We start from the raw sequence: 22044 nt of genomic DNA on the forward strand, positions 1-22044 counted from the left end.
TCTCTCTTCCACTCTCTCTAAAAATCAATGGAAAAATATCCTCAGGTGAGAATAAAAAATGAAAGAAAGAAAACTCTCCAGAAGCTAAAATGAAGGAGGAAAACTAGAGTGTTAAGTGCATGCACTAAACCTGCAGGTATTTTAAGGAGCTTTCCAATAATCTTGTCTTTTACCAGCCACAGTAGGATAGAAGATGAGGCCTTGGGCCCAAGCAAACCAGGAATGGACCCAAGACTGCTATATATAAAACCAGATCAGATACCTCAAATGTTTACTCCTTAGTGAAAGACTGTTACATTGATGAGGAGAGTCTCTGCCTGGGCTCTGGGTAGGGGCAGGAATGGAGTCATCTCCTTGATAAAACAGTCTTTCCCTCATGGAAATCCAGGTTCAGATATGGTACTTGTGTTGTCTAGAAACTCCAGAGCTGTATGGAGAGATTTCTGAGTGCCCAGCAGAAGCAAATCCAAAACCTCTCCAGAGAGTTTGGTTACTTTCAAACCAGATGTCCTAGAAGTTCCCAAAGTGAAGTACCACTGAAGATGAGAACTCCCTTCAGAATTACAGAGCTCTCAGAAACTCTCAGAACAAATCCAACATGGTGGGATATCCGTAGACACAACAAACAGTACGACTATAACCCCAAGGACTTTCAGAATAGAAATATCAGATAGATAGAGATTATAAATTAAATTCTTGAAAATGATTAAAGAATGAAAAGAAGAAATTTTTATTATTTTGTTGTTGTTGTTAATCCTCACCTGAGGATATTTTTTCCACTGATTATTCAGAGAGAGTAGAAGTGAGGGAGGAAGGGAGGAAGAGAGGAGGTGAAGGAAGGGGGAGAGGAGGGTGAGAGAGAGAGAGAAACATCAATGTGAGAGAGACACATCAATTGGTTACCTCCCACATCCTCATGACAGGTTCGGGGGTTCAAATCTGGCAACCCAGGTACATACCCTTGATACTTCGGAGCATGGGCCAATGCTCTAATCACTGTACATCGGCCAGGGCAAAGAGAAGAAATTTTTTAAATGATAAAAGTATAAAACCCTATTTTTCAAAGACAGATTTGAGAAAAAAATTGACCATCTGTAATTGAAACTTAACCATTAAAACTGAAAATTAATAATAGGTATATAAGCAACATAGACATAGATAAAAGAGAATTAACTGAAAGATATGTAAGGAATTTCCCCAGAATGCAGCACAAATAAAGAAATGGAAATATTAAAGAGAAGAGACAAAGAGAATAATATTAGAAGGTCCATTGATGTTGAATATGAAATCCAGAAGTAATAAGAAAAGAATAGAAAAGAACCAATATTTACAAAGATAATGACGGAATTTTCCAGAGTTAATAGTAAAGGTAAATAGACCGCTTAAAACATCATGGTGTAAGAGGTTTATGGGGGAAAAAGGAGAACCTATGTAATACTTTCAACAGTAAAGATTCAGAACCATCAAAAAAAAATCATGGTATAACTAAAGTCAAAAGAAAAGATCTGAGCAAGTACTCACACAGAATTCCTTCAAAAGAATTGCAGTTAGGCTGACAGCACGTTTCTTGACAGCAGTAGTTCAAAACAAAGATGATAAAATAATATCTCCAAAGTTCTTAGGAAAAATAGTTGTCCATCTAGAATTTTATATCTAGTTAGAGTATTATTTCAGAATGTATATAAAAGCAAGACATTTTCAAACAAACTAATATAAGTAGATGCCAACATATCTGCTGAAAGAACAACTGAAGAATATATTTCAGGAAGAAGATAATTGAACCCAGAAAGGAAGAAATGAGATGCAAGAAATAATGGTGAGGAAAGACTGGTTAACATGTGGGTAAAACTAATCAACCATTGCCTATAATTGTTTAAACCAATTATAATAACAAAAGTGATTATTTGTCAGCATAACAATGTGAAACTAAATTATCAAACACTGTTAACTCAGGAGTAATTAAAATATTCTAAGGTTTTTGTAATATGATTAGAGATAAAGATGAGTTTTAGACTGACTTATGTCAACTATACAGTTATAGTCTTAAGGAGATCCACTGAAAGATTATAAATAGAATGGTTAACATCTGAATCAATGAGGGGCGAGGGAAGAAAATGCAGTCAATTGTAAAGAGAAAAAAGAACCTTAAAAATCAAGTAATATAGAACTCTAGGAAATACAATAAATTTAAATATATCAGTTATCACAAGAAATGAGCTTAAACTCATCAGTTTAGTCAAAAAGATTAGATTGTTTTTAAATATACATGCTATTTACAAAAGACCCTGATAAAATATGCCCCAAAATGTTGAAAGTAAAAGAATATAAAAGATATACCAGGCAAATCATTATCAAAATAAAGCTGGTGTTGCCCTGGCTCGGTTGGGTGTCGTCCTGTGTTCAGAAAGTTTGCCAGTTTGATTCCCAGTCAAGGCACTATCCTGGTTGCTGGTTTGATCCCCAGTGGGGGGCATGCAGCAGGCAGCCAATCAATGATGTTTCTCTCTCCTTCTCTCTTCCACTTTCTCTAAAAATCAATAAAAATATATATATTTGTAAAAAGCTGGTGTTAACTATACTGAAATCAGACAAAGGAGACTTTGAGGCTAAAAGGCATTTAGAGGTCACTATCTAATGATTTTTTAAAAGTGCAGTTCAGCCATGGCCGGTGTTTCTCAGTGGTTGGAGCATTGGTCCACACACCGAAGAGTCTCAGGTTTGATTCCCCATCAAGGGCGCAGGACATATACCTGGGCTGCGGGTTCTCTCCTCAATCCTGGTCTGGGCTCATGCAGGAGGCAACCATTTGATGTCTCTGTCTCTGTCTCTCTCTCTCTCTCTCTCTCTCTCTCCTTCTCCCCCTCCCTGCCTCCCTCCTCCTTTCCACTCTCTCTGAAAAGCAATGGGAAAAATCCTCTGGTGAGGATTAATAAAACAAAACCAAAAAAGAGTACAGTTTACCAAGAAAAATGAAAGTTATATATATGCATGCTCCTAAAGAACACAACCTCAAAGTATATAAAGCAAAATTTGACAGAATTACATGGAAAATCCACAATCACTAGTGGATAATTTAATACATACCTCTGAATAATTGATAAATCAAGCAGACAAAAAAATTGTTGTATCAGTCATCATAAGCTAATCTGAATTAAATTAGTTGATCAATTTGTAAAAATCAGTTGCATTCTTACTTAACAAATGGTTTGAAAATAAAAATTATAGCCCTAACCGGTTTGGCTCAGTGGGTAGAGCGTCAGCCTGCAGACTAAAGGGTCCCAGGTTCGATTCCGGTCAAGGGCATGTACCTTGGTTGCAGGCACTTGCCCAGTAGGGAGTGTGCAGGAGGCAGCTGATCGATGTTTCTAACTCTCTATCCCTCTTCCCTCCTCTCTGTAAAAAATCAATAAAATATATTTTTTAAAAAGAAAAATTTTAAAGATATAATTTATTATAGCAATAAAGTTACAATGCATGTAGAAAATGTTAGTAAAAATCAAGAGTTTTTATAGAGTAAATTTAAAAATGTATATTAAAGAAGAAATCTATATTAAAGAATACTTAACCAATGGAAAATGCTATCATGTTCATAGATGGGAGAGTTCAATATTATACATACAAAAGTTACTTTTTCCCAAATTAATCTATAAATTCATTTGGGATTACAGTCAAAATCCAAATAGGGTTCTTATGTGGAACTTGAAAAGCTGATTCTAAAATTCATACAAAAGGTGAAGAGAAGAGCCAGAGAACATATATATGCATAGCCCATGGACACAGACAACAGTGTGGTGAGGGCCAGAGAGAGGAGAGGGCGGGGTCTGAGAGGAGTTAAGCAAAGAGAGGGGCAAATGGGAGACATCTGCAATAGTGTCAACAATAGAAGTTAAAAAATAAAAATAAAAAGATCAAGGAGAAAGAATAGCCAAAACAATATTGATGACAAAATAAGGGGATTTTTTTTCTTCCAGATACCAATTTAATGAGATATGTTATTTGTGTAGGATCAGACAGTAAAGCCAAGGTAACAGAATAGAATGTACAACACTTTTTTTTGTGAAATTTAAGCAATTACACTGTGAATTAGCATGAAAGAGAGAGAGAGAGAGAGAGAGAGAGAGAGAGAGAGAGAGAGAGAAGAGAACACTGCTAGTATACAATGTTAAAACTACTTTGGAAGGCAATTTAGCAATATTTAATAAAGTAGAAGATGTGTATATTTATCCTATAATGCAGTTTTACTCCTAGGTATATATCCTAAAGAAACCTTCCCACATGTATACAAAGGAACAAGTGCAAGAATGGTCATTAAAACTTTTGAACAGCCCTGGCCGGTTTGGCTCAGTGGATAGAGCATCAATCAGTCTGCAGACTGAAGGGTGCCGGGTTCGATTCCGGTCAAGGGCATATGCCTGGGTTGCGGGCTTGATCCCAGTAGGGGTGTGCAAGAGGCAGCCAATCAATGATTCTCTATCATCATTGATGTTTTTATCTCTCCCTCTCCCTTCCTCTCTGAAATCAATAAAAATAAGAAAATATATTTTTAAAAAAACTTTTGAACAGCTGGAAAAGCCTTAAATGTCCATCAAAAGAATAAATAAATTGTGATATATACATATAATATCTTATATAATATGTTCTATTAGCAGTTAAAATGAACTAGATAAATTTCAAAAACATGTTGAACAAAAAACAACTTACAGAATGATATGTACAGTTAATACCATTTATATAAAATTTAAAATATGTAAATGGATATGTGCATGCATGGGGAGTGGGATAGGGGAAGGGCACAAAAGGGGGTCAACTTTACCTGTTACATTTTACTTTTTAAAAAATACTGAAGCAAAATGTCACAGTGTTAGGGTTACAAATATTTAGTATTTTTTGAAATTCATTTAAAAGAAAGACTAAATCTTCATTTTAAATCTTACATAGCAGTCCCTTTTTAATCATCCAAATGAGGTAGCAGTCTTTTGGCGTACATAGCCTCTCTCTTTGTGTCTAGGTCTATATATTTCTGTTTCTCATCTAGGAACCACCATCGCCTTCCCACAACTTCTTCAAAATGGGAATGAAGCTAGAAGCTGTGGACAGGAAGAACCCTCATTTCATTTGCCCAGCCACTATAGGGGAGGTGCGGGGCTCAGAGGTGCTTGTCACTTTTGATGGGTGGCGAGGGGCCTTTGACTACTGGTGCCGCTTCGACTCCAGAGACATCTTCCCTGTAGGCTGGTGTTCCTTGACTGGAGACAACCTACAGCCTCCTGGCACTAAAGGTAAAGGCCCATCTTTAAGCTCTTGAAATCAAGACCCAAATTGATGATGGAGATTACCTAGATCTCTTATGGTTAGTGTTTCTCCACCAATAAACCTCACCAGTAGGCAGAGGAGGAGCAAGAGCCAGTAACTTAGGTAAAAAACAAACAAACAAAAAAACACAAAGTGTACCTGAGAGTAATTAGCAACAATAGGAATAAAATGTCAAATGAAAGTAGGCATGGAAGCAGCAAGAAGAGAAGTGCCTTGGAAGTGGTAGTGGAGCCATTTTTGTTTACCTGAGACTAAAACAGGATAAGCCTTATTGATCCAGGCTATATTCAGTTAGGTTTATTTTCTCCCTTTCTTGCCTAGAGAACTCTGTTATGTTGATTAATAAATCTCTTACAGCAGTTAGGCAGTTCTCAGGAGCCAGAAGAGCTGAGTCTTTGTGTCCAAGAATTGCTGGACATGCATTCCTTTCTGACTACACACCATGCTGATAAGCAACATGACTCACTATGTGGTTGCTGCCTCCAGAGGTATTTGCTGACTGTTTTCCTCTCCAATTCTGTGTATCTCTGGAGACCGTAGATTTTTAGCAGAGATGACCAGGTTCAGAAGGTAGAGAAAGACCTTCCAGTTGGCGTTTTCATACCACATCCTTCAGTCATCATTCCAGCACCACGTTGTTTCCTCCAACACTCCCTCCTTCCCCACCCCAGACCCTCAGTAGGTTCTGTAATGTAACTTTCAGAAATAGCAGAACTTCAGCCATCTCAGTGTCCTGGCTAAGGAGCAAGTGATACAATGTGGAAAAAATGTGGTTACTCAATTCATTTCACAAAACAAGATGTTTTCTGTATGTGTAAGCCTGTTCCCTCTCTTACCGTACGATTTCTTCCTTCTTTTTTGCCTTCTGGTCATTAGTGTGCAAATGTGAAAAAAAAATGGAAAGTAATGAGATTGTTTCTTGCTTGCAGTAAGTAGGAAAAAATACTAGTATTTAATGTTCTTTTACACACATTATTTCATTTTATCTTCCTGGTAACTCTGAACTAGAAATAATTATTTTCAGATATATTTTATTTATGAGAAAAGCGAAGTTCAGAGGATTAAGTGACTTGGTTTTGTTGATACCCCAGTCTAAAGAGGGAGGCCTTGGAGATCTTTCAGTAGGACCAGCTGTCAGGGCCATCACTTTGAGCCATATTGCCTTCACATGTCTCCCCTTTACTCTCCCCATTCTCCTCTGGGCTCTCCTTAAAGCTTTATTTGAAACCCTGGATTTTGGCTTCCAGATCCCTGATATGAAATAAGAAAGAAGCAGTATCAGAGCATTGAACTGGGGTCTAATCCCAACTAGGATTAGAGCAAGTCATTCCAAAATGTGAGAGGTTGAACTAGATTGGGTAGGTAATGTCCAGTCCGCACTTGTGTTGTATAAGGCCCACAAAATCATTTGGTCTGGCCCTGCCAAGGCAACCCCAGACAGGACTCAAAATTCAATAAATCTAGGAGCTTTTTTCATAGCAACATAAATTTAAATTCAGTGAATTATATTAATAAAATAATGTTATAAATATCCAAATGGCCTTGATAGAAAAAAGGTCCCCTAACTAGATGATCCCTAAGGGCCCCTCCACCCCAGTAATGCTGTATAGTTTTCTGATCTTGGGGATAACAGTTGACGCCTGTGACCGTCTCCTACTTGATTTCAGATCCCTCACCTCTTCTACCAGCTAGTTCTGCCCTCTACTCATATAGGGCTCTGCCCCTCTAAGAGGACTCCTGCATGCCAGTTGTTTCTCCTTTGCTAAGCCAGATCCTTTTTAGCTCCTAAACTCCTGGGGCCAAGCCAACCTTGATGGATAGCAAATACCAAGCTTGCAACTAATCCAGGGTATTTGGTTATAAAAGGCAGAACCTTTTTTATTTTCTTAGCTCATCACTTTTTGCTTCTGTGACTTAAAGTTGAAAACAGAGCTATGCATTACTTTTTAAATTTAAGAAACCAAATAAAAAGTTCAGTGCATTAGGCATAGTCATTAATGCTAATTAGGCCTTTAGCCCTCATAATAATCCACTTAACATCCCTTGCTCTGATTTCAAGCTGGGCAAGCCAGTTTCATATTTTACTTTAGCTTCCTATGTAATTTTACAACATTAAGAGAACATGAGATGCAAGCTACTTCCATAGTTAAATTTTTTTCTTTTTTTTAAATCTTTATTGTTCAGATTATTACAGATGTTCCTCTTTTTTCCTCTCATAGCTCCCCTCCACCTGAACCCCCCCCCACCCCATGCCCTTACCCCCCGCCACTGTCCTCATCCATAGGTGTAAGATTTTTGTCCAATCTCTTCCCGCATCCCTCATGCCCTCTTCTCCCCGAGAATTGTCAGTCCACTCCCTTTATATGCCCCTGATTCTGTTATATTCACCAGTTTATTCTGTTCATCAGACTTTTTATTCACTTGATTTTTAGATTCACTTGTGGATAGATATGTATTTGTTGTTCATAATTTTTATCTTTACCTTTTTCTTCTTCTTCCTCTTCTTACAGAATACCCTTCAGCATTTCATATAATACTGGTTTGGTGGTGATGAACTCCTTTAGCTTTTTCTTGTCTGTGAAGCTCTTTATCTGACCTTCAATTCTAAATGATAGCTTTGCTGGGTAGAGTAATCTTGGTTGTAGGTTCTTGCTATTCATCACTTTGAATATTTCTTGCCACTCCCTCTGGCCTGCATAATTTCTGTTGAGAAATCAGCTGACAGTCGTATGGGTACTCCCTTGTAGGTAACTGTTTTTCTCTTGCTGCTTTCAAGATTCTCTTTGTCTTTTGCCCTTGGCATTTTAATTATGATGTGTCTTGGTGTGGTCCTCTTTGGATTCCTTTTGTTTGGGGTTCTGTGTGCTTCCTGGACTTGTAAGTGTATTTCTTTCACCAGGTAGGGAAAGTTTTCTGTCATTATTTCTTCAGATAGGTTTTCAATATTTTGCTCTCTCTCTTCTTCTGGCACCCCCATAATTCAGATGTTGGTACGCTTGAAGTTGTCCCAGAGGCTCCTTACACTATCTTCATATTTTTTTATTCTTTTTTCTTTTTGTTTTTCTGGTTGGGTGTTTTTTGCTTCCTCATATTTCAAATCTTTGGTTTGATTCTTGGGGTCCTTTAGTCTACTGTTGGATTTCTGTATATTATTCTTTATTTCAGACAGTGTATGCTTAATTTCTGACTGGTCCTTTTCCATTTTTTTGCATTCTCAGTAAGATCCTTGAAGGTCTCACTAAGTTCCTCGGAGGTCTCACTAAGTTTCTCGGCGGTTTCTAGAAGATTCTTTAGTAACCTTATAACTGTGGTTTTGAACTCTATATCCAGTAGTTTGCTTTCCTCCATTTCTTTCATTTGTGACATGTTTCTTTGTCTCCGCATTTTGGCTGCTTCCCTGTGTTGATGGAGTGGCTTTGTGTGGTAGGTGACCTATAGGGCCCAGTGGCTCAGCCTCCCCAATCACCTGAGGTGGACACTCTTGGTGCAACCCTTTGTAGGCTGGGTGCACAGTCTTGTTGTAGTTAAGCTTTGCTGTTGGTACACTGGGAGGAATTGACCTCCAGGCCAATTGGCTGTGAGGATCAGCTGTGTCGATAATGGAAGAACTGCTATGCTGGAGACACCCTTATGGGGCAGGACTTGCTTCAGCGGGGCTTTGGTGCTCACTGAGTCTGCCTCTTGAGTATGTCACTTATGTATATGAGAGTTGAAATCTGGTGTTGTCTCACACTGACCACTAGGTACACTGGCTCCTGGATCTCCAAGGAGGTGCAAGTCAGCTACTGTCTGAGGCCACCCAGCAGGAGCTACAGCAAGATCTGCAGACTTCTCTTTGTTTGGGGTTTGAAAGTTTTGGAGCTCTCTGACCCAGCTGCAATTTGTTAGGTTAAGCTGCAAAAGGGCAGGCCATTCATATGCAAAAGCCACTGCGCACAGCTCGGGTGGGTTTGTAAATTGGGTGGGGCGGGGTCTCAGGGAATCACTAGGGCGTGGCAAACAGCGATGGCTGCTAGTCAGCCGTCTCTGCGTCTCCGCGTCCCCGCATCCCGTGCCCCAGTGCAGTAAACAATGATTCCTGCATGCACCTCTGCGAGAAAGCCACCCTCACTTTCCGACCCGATGTCAGACAGTCCAGTTTCTCCCCGTAGGAGTCTGGGTCCCCAGAGTCTCGCCGGAAACTGGAGTTCAGAGCAGTCAGTAGCTTGTATCTCCCCTCCAGTTGAAAAAAAACAGCGCACCCAGTCGCCAGCCCAATTCTCACACCTCCGTACCTCTGCTTTTCCGAGCCTCTGCACCTCCTACACAGTCTCAATGAGCTTCTTTCTTTCCTTCTAGTTGTAGAACTTAACTCCGCCGTGGTTCTGGGTGATAGTCGTTTTGTCTTTTAGTTATAGTTTTGGTGTGGTTGTGAGAGGCAGCACGTACAGGTGTATACCTTATGCCGCCATCTTGGTTTCTCCCATAGTTATATTTTTATTATAAATCTACTAGAGCCCGGTGCATGAAATTCGTGCACGGGTAGGGTCCCTAGGCCTGGCTGGTGATCAGGGCCAATCTGTGGGGTGACTGGTGGGGTGATTGGGGGGCCCTGCTGGCACTCACCTTGGCTGGCCTGGTGCCACCTGCTCGCTGGCCCTGCCCCACACTGTTGCTGCCAGTCGCCTCCCTCTGCAGGGCGACTGGCGTGCTGATCGGGGCGCTCCTGCTGGCACCCATCTTGGCTGGCCTGGGGCCTGCGGGCTGGAGGCAGCTCCTGCGTTGAGCATCTGCCCCTTGTGGTCAGTGCGTATCATAGCGACCGGTCGTTCCTCCAGTCATTCTGCTGTTCGGTCGATTTGCATATTAGGCTTTTATTTTATAGGATTGCATTCTGGATTATACATTAGACTTTTGTGACTTCATATAGTGTAAGCTGGGTCTGGCTGCTCTCTATATGCTGTTACAAATGTAGGAGTCCAGTAGAAGTGCTGAGCATACCTGTTGGAGTAAATGGTCAGCCAGGCCTTGTTTACCCTTCAGTCTACCCTTTTTACCTGTGGCATTGTACAGAGAGAAAACAAAATCTGACTCATTGCTGTGGTTGATGTGCAGGAGTATTACCCTGGTCTGGAGAGTAAGAATTTGATTCTTAAAAACAAATGTCAGAATATCTCTTCTTTTTTTTCCTGTGAAACATATAAAAAGTGTTTCCCTTACATTATGGATAGTCTCTTCCTGTTGTAAAACTACATTAAAAAAACACACACTATAACACTTTGGGATTCTGGGTCAGAAAGAGGGTTAGTTAAAACGTAATCTTAAACTATGCAGGAAAAAACTAGGGTAGAGGCAAGAATAACACAACCAGGACTAACCTGTAGGTCACAGCACGTAGATTAACTGATGGACTGTGTGATTTTCCTCAGCCAGCCAGCCATTCAAGTTCTAACAAGTCAAGTTCTAATAAGTCACGACTAAGGGCTGGTCATTGGATCAGTTGATGGGGATTCTGCCTTTAGAGTTTTTGGTTTTGTTAGCATCTACAGAGAATTACAACTTTGTGGTAATAAAGTTCAAAAGGGCCCTTAAACCTAAATTGGAGGATTGGAAGTTGAAGGTTAGGGAAGGCTTCCAAATAAAGTATCATGTAAGCTGAAACCTAAAGAATGGGGAGGGAGAGAAAGTTCTATTTAGCAGAGGAAACAGATGAGTGGAGGCCTGAGATTTTTAAAAAATGCAATTGAGGAACTCAAAATTTAAATGACTAGCTTGTAGGGTGTAAGGAGGGGAGTGGAAAGAGATAAGCCTGGGGAGGAAGGCACAGGAAATGCACAGCTTCCCTTTATATCATTTTAAGGATCTAGGTCTTTACCCCAAGAGCAATGAGAGCCATTGAATGGGCTTTCATTAGTGGAATTGCAGGTCAAATTTGTGTTTTAGAAGAACCATTCTGGTAGCAGTGAAAGGATGGGTGGCTTGCAGAAGCTGAACACAGATCTGAGTTAACAGGCTGTTCTAGAATTCCAGATGAGAGGGAGAATTGAGGCAGTGGCATTGTGGTAACATGGATAAGATTGAGGGACATATTCTTTGAATAAAGAAGCCAAAATGTGAGTTCTTAAAACTTATTTTAATACCCATCACAACTATTTACTTAGCAAGTAGCTACCGCTGTAACATGTAAAATAATGTTAGTTTTCAATATAAGCATTAATGTGGGAGGTAAAATTCTTCTTTCTGCTATGTCTAGGAAGTTAGGATTTATTTCTACCTGCATCCTTATTAAATGAACTAGTTTATTAACTTCATATTTATATTCCTAGCATTTGGGACATGGTTATTCAATAATAATTGCTGAGTGAAATATACCATGCTATATTTTCTGATTTCATTTCTATTCATTATCACCTAAAGTTAATATTCACTTAATTGTAAAAGTGAGAATGCTACTGCAGTTTTAATAATGGATTAAATTATTTAAACTAATACTTTATTTTTCAAATTATGGAAACCTTATAGCCAAAAATAAGAGTGACAAGGGACACATATCAGAGAGGCTCATCTCCAAGCCCACATTCACCCACCTCTCTGTCACTAAACATTTGTGTACCTCTACACCTGAACTATCCCCTTCCCTTCTACCCAACTTCTTTTTCTACAACAAGCAGGACAGTGTCCTATCTACAGGAAACTCTGGCACCCAATATGCCCCTCTTGTCTCCTGAGAAGATGTGTTTCACTAACCATGTGAGAAAAAGTGTGGGCACATTGGGTAATAAGTGAAACAAATTTTTGGAATTTTAATAAGGGCAGCCACTTGGCTACTTTTCCTTTTATCTTCTCAGATATATTAGTTCCAGACCCCCCCTCCCACACACACACACACACACACATACAACACTCACTAATATCTCTGTCCTTATTTCAGTTCTGGCCTTGTACTCTAATCACATCTGAAAACTCTGGCCTTTATCCATCTATCTATCCAACAATTGTAGAGCAACCTTGTGTTAGCAGTGTTAGGCTCAGTGTAGGTGATAAAGAAGTGCCTTCTTTCCAGATTGAGTGATTTAAATAAAAATGGGTGTGCAAATGCATAGCACCATGTAGCACATAGTGGATGTCTACTGTATGTTAGTTTTATCTGAATTAAGATGCCTAGACATCTAGGAAAAGGGAACTACATACACAGAGGCATTTTAAGTACTCTATTTTGGTCAGGAAAAATATATGAGATGAGGTTTGTGCAGTGAACCAGAACTCCTATTACTGGTTTTCCTCTTATTGTATGCCTGTTGTACACAAATAGAAATAGGAATATGAGAAATTAAAATGAGTGGCACTAGATTATGAAACAGGGGATCTGGGTTCTCTTACTGATTCTAATTATATCTTCCCAAGGGACAGAAAAATCCTGTTCCATGCCTCCCTTCCAGCTTCCTTAAGCTGACCCTTTAGAGTTTACAGTTCTCTTTCCTGCCTTCACTAAACACAGATACCTGAGAATGGCAGCAGTTTTTTGGCATATGTAATGAAACAATTGGCATCTCTCAAACTTCCTGGAATAGCGAGGAGTAACTTAGGCAGTTCATATATTTGACCGACCACACCTGTTGCTTTCTTGGGAATACTTAGATCCATGTAGTTTTCTTTGGCAAGCTCTTATTATAACACCAACTTTACGCCAGTACCAATACATATCAACTTGCAAAGTCCTCCATTTTAAATAAGTGTATGATTTTTGAGGAAATACCCTATGTAATAAAAGCCTAATATGCTAAGTGTCTGGTCGTCCAGTTGTCCGTTCAACCAATCAAAGCGTAATATGCTAATGATATGCTAAGGGCACTCAACTGCTCGCTATGACGTGCACTGACCACCAGGGGGGCAGACACTTCAACCGGTAGGTTAGCTTGCTGCTGGAGTCCAGCAATTGGGACTGAGCGAGATGGGCTGGACATGCCCTGGAGCCCTCCTGCAGTCCCTCCCTGGCTGGCCAACCTCCTGTGTCCCTCCCCGGCCCTGATTGTGGGGTCCCCTGGCCTGGCTTGTGCCCTCTCTTAATCCGGGACCCCTCTGGGGGTGTTGGAGAGCCGGTTGCAGCCCAATCCCACAGGCCATACCAAGGGACCCCACTGGTGCATGAATTCGTGCACTGGGCCTCTAGTTATAGTTATAAATGAGAATTTCTGAATATCAATAATGACTAGAAAAAAAACAAAACAAATATTCATGTATGTCAAGAAGATGAGGGAAACTTGGCAAATTCTTAAATAAAGCAAAGAAAAACAAGATCATAAGGGTGGGTGATATGGCAAAAAAGGCAGGAGTTTGTAAGATTTTAAGATTCATTGTCTTATGCTACAGAAAGCTGACTGTATTCATTTGACTGTGGCTGACTAGCAGGTGCTTCCTCACAATGTGCTTTCATGCCACCTCCCTGAGTAGCTTAGGCATCTGAGAAGACATAGCCATCCACTTGCTAAAATTGCTTGGATCCTCTTAGCTATTGCCCTAGACAGCTAGTTGGTCACCCCTTTGAGTTGCAGTAATTTGAGGTTTTTGAAGTTGGCTTATGGTCCCATCATGCATGATTTTATTATCCTTCTGTTTTTCTCCAGTCTGTATAGATTTATCAGTTTAAGAAGACACCGGGAAAACATGAAATGTCTTTATAATTGCAGAGGTGCTCTATTCATGCTGTATGAATAAGGGTCAAGAGGGAAAGAAGGAGCTAGATGTAGAGAACTGCAAGTGTTAACTGAGTTAGACAGGAGCAGAAGGCAACCCATGCTTTATCAGATGAACTGGAATTTAGGGGAATGGAGTTTCAGCCTTGGCATCAGCCCAGCTGGCAGCACATAGCTGAACCCAGCCAAGTTGAGCAAAGCTAATAAAGAACACATCCTCTAAATTACTATGCCAAGACCAATGATACACTGCTGTGAATGAAAACAAGATCCCAGTCCAGAAACTGATAAACTAAATGGATTTCCCCTTGTTCTTTTTTTCTTTTACATGGTTTGTGTTCTATGTCATGCAGATACAGATACACACACATACAAGCTGGGCTTACTTACATTTTATGAATCTGTTTCCAGTTCCATATACAGTATTCTTGCTGCAGAGAAGAGAGATCTGATAAAGAATTCTTTTCAGCAACTAAGGCTCCTAACTAAGGATTATTGGAGAAACCTAGAAATCAGCAGTACCCTGATGTCCTTCATTATTATAATTAGGCATGTTTGGCTTTTTATCTTCCTTTTTTTACTCGAGGATATGTTCCTGTTTTGTAATTGCTTTCAGGGTAATATAGTGGAAAGAGCATGGATTTCGGAGACTAAAAGATCCAGATTCAAATCCTAGCTTTAGCTATGTGTTCTTTGGCAAGTTTTTTAACCTCTGTGAGTTCAGTTTTATCTTTAACATATCCAAGTGTAATGGTTGTCTCAGAAAAAGAACTTGTTTGATTATTTTTTAAAATATATTTATTAAATTTATTGGGGTGAAACTTATAGGTTTCAGTTGTGGGTTTCTATGTTATAAGATCTGTATATTGCACTGTGTGTGCCCACCACCCAAAATCAAATATTCTCTGTCACCATATATTAGGACCCTTTTCACCCCCACCCCCTTCCCTCTGGCAACCCCCACTATTGATTGTTTGAGTTGCAAGCTGAAGTGCCACTTTTTTTCATGGAACATCATCTTTACTTAAAAAAACAACTGACTTGGATATTTGGCAGACACTTTCTCCAAAATTAAGTGAGCTGTGCACTTCAAGGAAGACAGCCTATAAACATTTGTTGTGAATGGTAAATTTAAACTTTCAGGCACAAATTAGAATTTTGGAAAACTTCTATCTACCAACATGAGCTTAACATCTTCCCAATATGTAAAGATTTCAGCGTCACCCTTTACTATGTTATATCCCATCTAGAAGTTATTTTGGTTAAGATTCAGCCAGTTGTCTTAATATTAAATATGAGATGTCAGGAAGGTAAAAAGCCATAGAATGTTGAAATCTTGGGGTCAGAAGTCATCAAATTCAACTTCCCATCTGACTCAGGACTCACCTTAAGACCATCCCCTAAAAAAAACTCATCTATCCCTCAAATTCTTCCAGAGCCAAGGAGATTATAACCTCTCAAAGGAGCACCTTCCTTCTGCTTATGATAACCTTAATGGCTAAAAATATTCTTTTTCTTTTTTTATTTTGAGCTGAAATCTGCTTTCCCCAAGTATCTTTCCATTGGCTCAAATTTTGTTTTTGTTTTTTTTCTTTTGATTTTTTAAAATATATTTTTATTGAAAGGCGAGAGAAAGAATCATTGATTAGCTGCCTCCTGCACGCTCCCCACTGGGGATTGAGCCCACCACCTGGGCATGTGCCCTTGACCGGAATCAAACCCGGGACCCTTCAGTCCTCAGGCCGATGCTCTATCTACTGAGCCAAACCAGCTAGAGCTCTTTTGAATTTTTATTGATTGTTAGAGAGGAAAGGAGAGAAAGAAAGAAAAACATAGATTTGAGAGTGAAACATTGATCCACTACCTCCTGTATGCCCCCTACTGGGGATGGAGCTGGCAACCCAGGCATGTGCCCTGACCTGGAATCCAACAGGCAAACCTTTAGTGCTCAGGAAAACACCCAACCAGGACTCAGATTTGTTTCTTGTTTCATATGAAACCTTTTCAGATAGCTCTTGATACTCTTGTTTCTCCAAATATTTTTTTTCTTTAGATATTTCTGAAATTGGATAGTTTATAAGCTCATCAGCTTGGACTCTCTTCTTGATCCATTTCAATTTACAGTGTTGTGCCTAGAGTGAACTCTACACATCAGTGATGGCCTAACTAGTGTAGAATGGAGAGGCACTCTCACTTCCCTTAGAAGGGAATTATACTGTGACCTAACTGTTGAAGATAAGTGTTGTATTCTTTTCTATGTTTATATTCTCAGTGGTCACAGTACATGCTACCCCTTATTTAGTCTCAGCACAAGCTGAACTTCTGGACATAATGGCCATGTTAGGTAAGGGGATTTTCTGGTAGTTTTTGTATTCTGCTACTTAGGGGTAGGAATGGTAATTCACAAGATTTGGAAAGTGCTTTTATAATTTCTCTTATCATAATACCCAGGTAGTGATAAACCAAGTATTTTCCTCAGTAAAAGGTTTCATCAAATAAAAGGGTCCTCCCTCTTTCCCCATAACTTTTCTTCATTCAAATCAGTAGCAATTATATAGCATCTGATCTATAGAAAAATGGAAGCCTTCCTTAGGAATGAATTCAGTTACATTCACATAGTCAATAATTGCAGTATACTGTACAGCTAGTCTTATTAGAACTTTCCATGGAAAAGAATGTAGGTCATAAAATATGTTAAACATCATAATAACCCATAATTCAAAAGGTTAAGTGATTTTCAAGGACCTGAACCCAGCTCCATGGGTTTCTGACTTCAGAATTCATGTTCTTTCTACTGTAACACACTTCACTTTTCTATGCCTCAAAGAAAGTTTAGAGATAACCATTAGGTAAATAAGTCTAAGATAATTGTGAGGAATATTGAGTAAGATAATGAATGTTAAAGTACTTTGAGAATTGTGAAATGTGATTCTCATGGGAAGAGTTTCCATCAGTGATTTTGGAAATGCATAGTGAAATCTACCAGAAACTCCTGGGCCCTTTTTTACCTGGCAGGATTGGGATGAGTTTGAAATGTGTATTGGAAGTAGAATGAGAAGGATTAAGAGTGGGAGATAGCACATCTGGACAAGAGAAGTCAGTCAGTTTTCTAGGCCAGTCACTACCAGCTGTTTAGCCATAGAAAATATAGTACTATAGCTCTCACAGAGAAAGGCATTCATAATTGAGTAAGGCCACCTGTATATGTGGGTGTACAACCAACTATGCCAATTGAGATATTCCTAGGAAATTTAATTTTCATGGAAATAAAAGGAATTGGAAAAGCCATCTAGGGGCACTGGGTAGGACTCCTTACCTCACCTCAGGGTATTTTGAGAATGTGCCAGTTTCTTTGTCCTTTGTTACATTTCTGTATAGCTACTGGTAGTCTCTCTCTGCTTTATAACACCTGGAAGTCTATTTGGATAGGGGCTTATGGCACCTCTTTTTGGTTACTTGTACTTTTTAGTGACAGTGCATCACCACACTTTTTTCTTTAATGTGTGTGTGTGTGTGTGTATGTGTATTTAGAATTATGTTAACACTAGAGGCCCGGTGCACAAAATTCGTGCATGGTGTGTGTGGGGGGGGTCCCCTCAGCCCAGCCTGCACGCTCTCCAATCCGGGACCCCTCAGGGGATGTCCGACTGCCAGTTTAGGCCCAATCCCAGGGATCGGGCCTAAACCGGCAGTAGGACATCCCTCTCACAATCCGGGACTGCTGGCTCCTAACCGCTCGCCTGCCTGCCTGCCTGCCGGCCTGATCACCCCTAACTGCCCCCCCTGCCTGCCTGGTTGCCCCCAACTGTCCCCTCCTGCCAGCCTGGTCGCCCCCAACTGCCCTCCTCCCCCGCCGGCCTGGTCACCCCCAACTGCCCCCCCCTGCTGGCCTGGTCACCCCATGCAGCCTGTGTTCGGTCATCTGTCCAGTTGTTTCGGTCATGACGGCCCCTGGCTTTTTATATATTAGAATAACATAAATAAAATAAAATAATATTCTCATCTTAACTGACTTGGCAAGAGCTAACCCACAATGGCATCAAAACAAAGAAGTATTAATTTTTTTAACTCTACATTAATTTTGAGTAATTATTAGATTATCTTTATTAAGAGTTACCCAGCCCTAGCCAGTTTGGCTCAGTGGATAGAGCGTCGGCCTGTGGACTGAAGGGGCCTGTGGACTGAAGGTTAGATTCCGGCAAAGGGCACATGCCTGGGTTGCAGGCTCGATCCCCAGTAGGGGGCGTGCAGGAGGTAGCTTATCAATGATTCTCTCTCATCATTGATGTTTCTATCTCTCTCTATCCCTCATCCTTCCTCTCTAAAATCAATAAAAATAATTTTTAAAAAAGTTACCCAGAAATAAAGTTCAAAATAATACCATACAAATTGAATAGGTGAAAAGAGGGAAAGTTGGGGAAGGCTTTTACAGATTTGCTGAAGGATGCCTAGACTATCAAGTAAAAGGCACAAGCTAAGGAAAAAAATGATTCTGAAATCCGAAACACAGGGCATATAGTCAGACAAGATAATATAATAAGCAGTGCCTGTTCAGAGGGACTTACCAGAAAGAAATCATTGAAGTGTTTTAGCCAATGGAGTAACATTATTGTGTTTGTGTTTTAGACAGATTCTTATGATCTGATAGGTAAGGGCTAGAGATAATTATGAATTAAAAGATACTATTAAAATTAATTTTTTATGTTTTTTTTTACTTTTTTAAATGTGACCACTAGAAAATTTTAATGAAGTATTCAGATATGGCTCAAATTATATTTCTCTAGAGAATCTATAATAAAGCTAGCTTGAACAGTAAAAGAATTTAGCAATGTAATAAGATATATAGCTAGCATGCACAACTCAATAGCTGTCATATACACAAAAAATAATAGCCAGTTAAAGGGTGTGATGGAAGGAAAAACCCTGTTTATAATAATATCAAGATGAAATACTTAGATTTTTGTATATTGAATTGTATTTCATGACCTTTCAAATTTTAATTTTTTAATGTAATAGATTTTATAAATGGGAGGGGATGCAGTTTATGTAAAAAATATTTTTATGTGCAAATACTGCTACATTTGTAGCTTTTATTTCTTTTTCTTATTATGTTGGCTTCCAGTGCAATGTTGAATAGAAGTGGTGATAGTGGGTATTTTGTTGTTGTTGTTGTTCCATAATTCAGTAAAGAAAGTCTTCAGTATTTCACCATTAACTTTGCTCTTGGCTGTAGATTTTTTTTTTAATAGATGTCCTTTTCTATAAAGAAATTCCCTTCTATTCCTAGTTTGCTGATAATTTTTATCATAAATGGGTGTTGAATTTTGTCAAAAGCTTTTCGGCATTTATTGAGATAATGTTTTCTTCTTTATTTTGTTACTGTAGTGAGTTCATTTTTTTCTATTATTAAACACCTTTGTATTCCTGGGATAAACCCCACTTAGTCATGATATGTTGTCCTTTAATATATTGCTGTATTCGAGTTGCTGATATTTTGTTAAGGATTTTTAATCTATGATCATGAGGATATTAGTCTGTAGTTTTATTTTCTTGTAATATCTTTATCATGTTTTGGTACCAGGGTTAAGTTGGCCTCATAAAATGGATTGGGTAGCATTACCTCTTCCTCTGTCTAAAGAGGTTTTGTACAATTTGTTAAGATTTCTTCTTTAAACATTTGCTAGAATTCACCAGTGAAGCAATCTGTGCCTGGGATTTTATATGCAGAAAGGTTTTTAATTGCAATTTCAACTTTTAAATTATTTATAGAGCTTTTCATATTCTGTTTTTTATGTCCATTTAGTTGTATTTTTTCTTTATTGATTAAGGTATTACATATGTGTCCTTGTCCCCCCATTGTCCCCCCCACTTCCCCCCTCCCCCAATGCTCATGCCCTCACCCCCCTGTTGTCTGTGTCCATTGGTTAGGCTTATATGCATGCATACAAGTCCTTTAGTTTATCTCTCCCCCTTACCCCCACCCTCCTCTACCTTCCCTCTGAGGTTTGACAGTCTGATCGATGCTTCTCTGTCTCTGAATCCATTTTTGTTCATCAGTTTATGTTGTTCATTATATTCCACAAAGGAGTGAGATCATGTGATATTTATCTTTCTCTGACTGACTTATTTTGCTTAGCATAATGCTCTCCAGGTCCATCCATGCTGTTGCAAATGGTAGGAGTTCCTTCCTTTTTACAGCAGCGTAGTATTCCATTGTGTAGATGTACCACAGTTTTTTAATCCACTCATCTGCTGATGGGCACTTAGGCTGTTTCCAAATCTTAGCTATTGTAAATTGTACTTCTATGAACATAGGGGTGCATGTATCCTTTCTGATTGGTGTTTCTAGTTTCTTGGGATATATTCCTAGAAGTGGGATCACTGGGTCAAATGGGAGTTCCATTTTTAGTTTTTTGAGGAAACTCCATACTGTTCTCCAGCAGTCTGCACGAGGGTTCCTTTTTCTCCGCATCCTTGCCAGCACTTGTCATTTGTTGATTTGTTGATGATAGGATTCTGACAGGTGTGAGATGGTACCTCATTGTTGTTTTAATTTGCATCTCTCAGATGATTAGTGACTTTGAGCATGTTTTCATATGTCTCTTGGCCTTCCTTATGTCCTCTTTCGAAAAGTATCTATCTAGGTCAGGGGTGGGCAAACTTTTTGACTCGAGGGCCACAATGGGTTCTTAAACTGGACCGGAGGGCCGGAACAAAAGCATGGATGGAGTGTTTGTGTGAACTAATATAAATTCAAAGTAAACATCATTACATAAAAGGGTACGGTCTTTTTTTTTTATTTCAATAGTTTCATTCATTTCAAACATTTTAACAAGAAGAATGTAAACACTAATTATTATAATTTGAAACTTCAAAAAATGGAGGAATCATAGCACAATAACATACCTTATATTGAAGATGGCAAAGGCAAAATAAAATTGCCTAACAAAGGAAAGGTACAAAAGCCTTTCAAATTAAACTTAAATATAATAAAATAATTTAAAACTAAAACAAATAGAAAAGAACAAAATGTGTAAACAGTAAATGCGGTTAGTGGCCACGGTAGCGTTACTGATACCGCATCCGTATCAGCAAAAAAATGCAGCCTCAGCATGGCTAGTGTGACATGTCCTCTGTGTGTCTTTTTCCCTGCTGCGCGCATCCGCAGTGGGAAAAAAAACTGCAGTGGATACAAGCCCTAAAAGCTGAAAGTCTATTGTTTTATTAACAAGTCATTGTGATGTACAGAATGTGGGAACAGGAAAAAATTGTGTTTGAGTAGAGCTCTTAATCTTACCTCAGAAGGGCTCTGATACTGTGCTCTCCAAGGGCGTGTCTCCCTACATCACCATGATAACGTGTCTACGCATTCCCAGGGTGATGTCGGGGGACGCGTCCGCGGGCATTACAAGGAGCCTCTGGAAGATTGAGAGGTTGTTCCTTCTACTGAATGGGCGGATATAAATCCGCCCACTCAGAAGAAGGAGCTGTGGCCGTGATTCCCGAAGTTGCCATGTTAACACTGCTGCTGGTGAAGGAGCGGAGGGGAGAGCAAGAGAACCCTCCGCTCTTTCGGCTCCGCAGGCCGGATAGAACAGCCGAACGGGCCGGATCCGGCCCACGGGCCGTAGTTTGCCCATGGCTGATCTAGGTCCATTGCCCATTTTTTTGATTGGGTTGTTTATCTTCCTTTTGTTAAGTTGTATGAGTTCCCTGTAAATGTTGGGGTTTAAACCCTTACCGGAGATAACATTGGCAAATATGTTCTCCCATGCAGTGGGCTTTCTTGTTGTTTTGTTGATGGTTTCTTTCACTGTGCAGAAGTTTTTTATTTTGATGTAGTCCCATTTGTTTATTTTCTCTTTAGTTTTCATTGCCCTAGGAGCTGTATCGGTGAAGATGTTGCTTCGGCATATGTCTGAGATTTTGCTGCCTGTGGATTCCTCTAAGATTTTTATGGTTTCCCATCTTACATTTAAGTCCTTTATCCATTTTGAGTTTATTTTTGTGTATGGTGTAAGTTGGTGGTCTAATTTCATTTTTTTGCATGTATCAATCC

General features: G+C 39.5%; 1 protein-coding gene across 15 annotated transcripts in view; it reads left to right on the plus strand.

Annotated features, from left to right (window-relative positions):
• The window catches only part of SCMH1 (Scm polycomb group protein homolog 1), a 136052-nt gene that overhangs the window by 79310 nt on the left and 34698 nt on the right, over positions 1-22044 (plus strand). For 13 of the 15 annotated variants that reach the window (XM_080653461.1, XM_080653462.1, XM_080653465.1 and 10 more), the window contains one exon: positions 5036-5279. The exons of the other annotated variants lie outside the window; for them this stretch is intronic. In XM_080653461.1, coding sequence (XP_080509587.1) covers positions 5036-5279 — 244 coding nt within the window. The remainder of the gene's footprint in view (positions 1-5035; positions 5280-22044) is intronic. 15 annotated transcript variants of the gene reach the window in all.

Source organism: Plecotus auritus (genome assembly GCF_963455305.1).
Source record: "Plecotus auritus genome assembly, chromosome: 2".
Lineage (NCBI taxonomy): Eukaryota > Metazoa > Chordata > Mammalia > Chiroptera > Vespertilionidae > Plecotus > Plecotus auritus.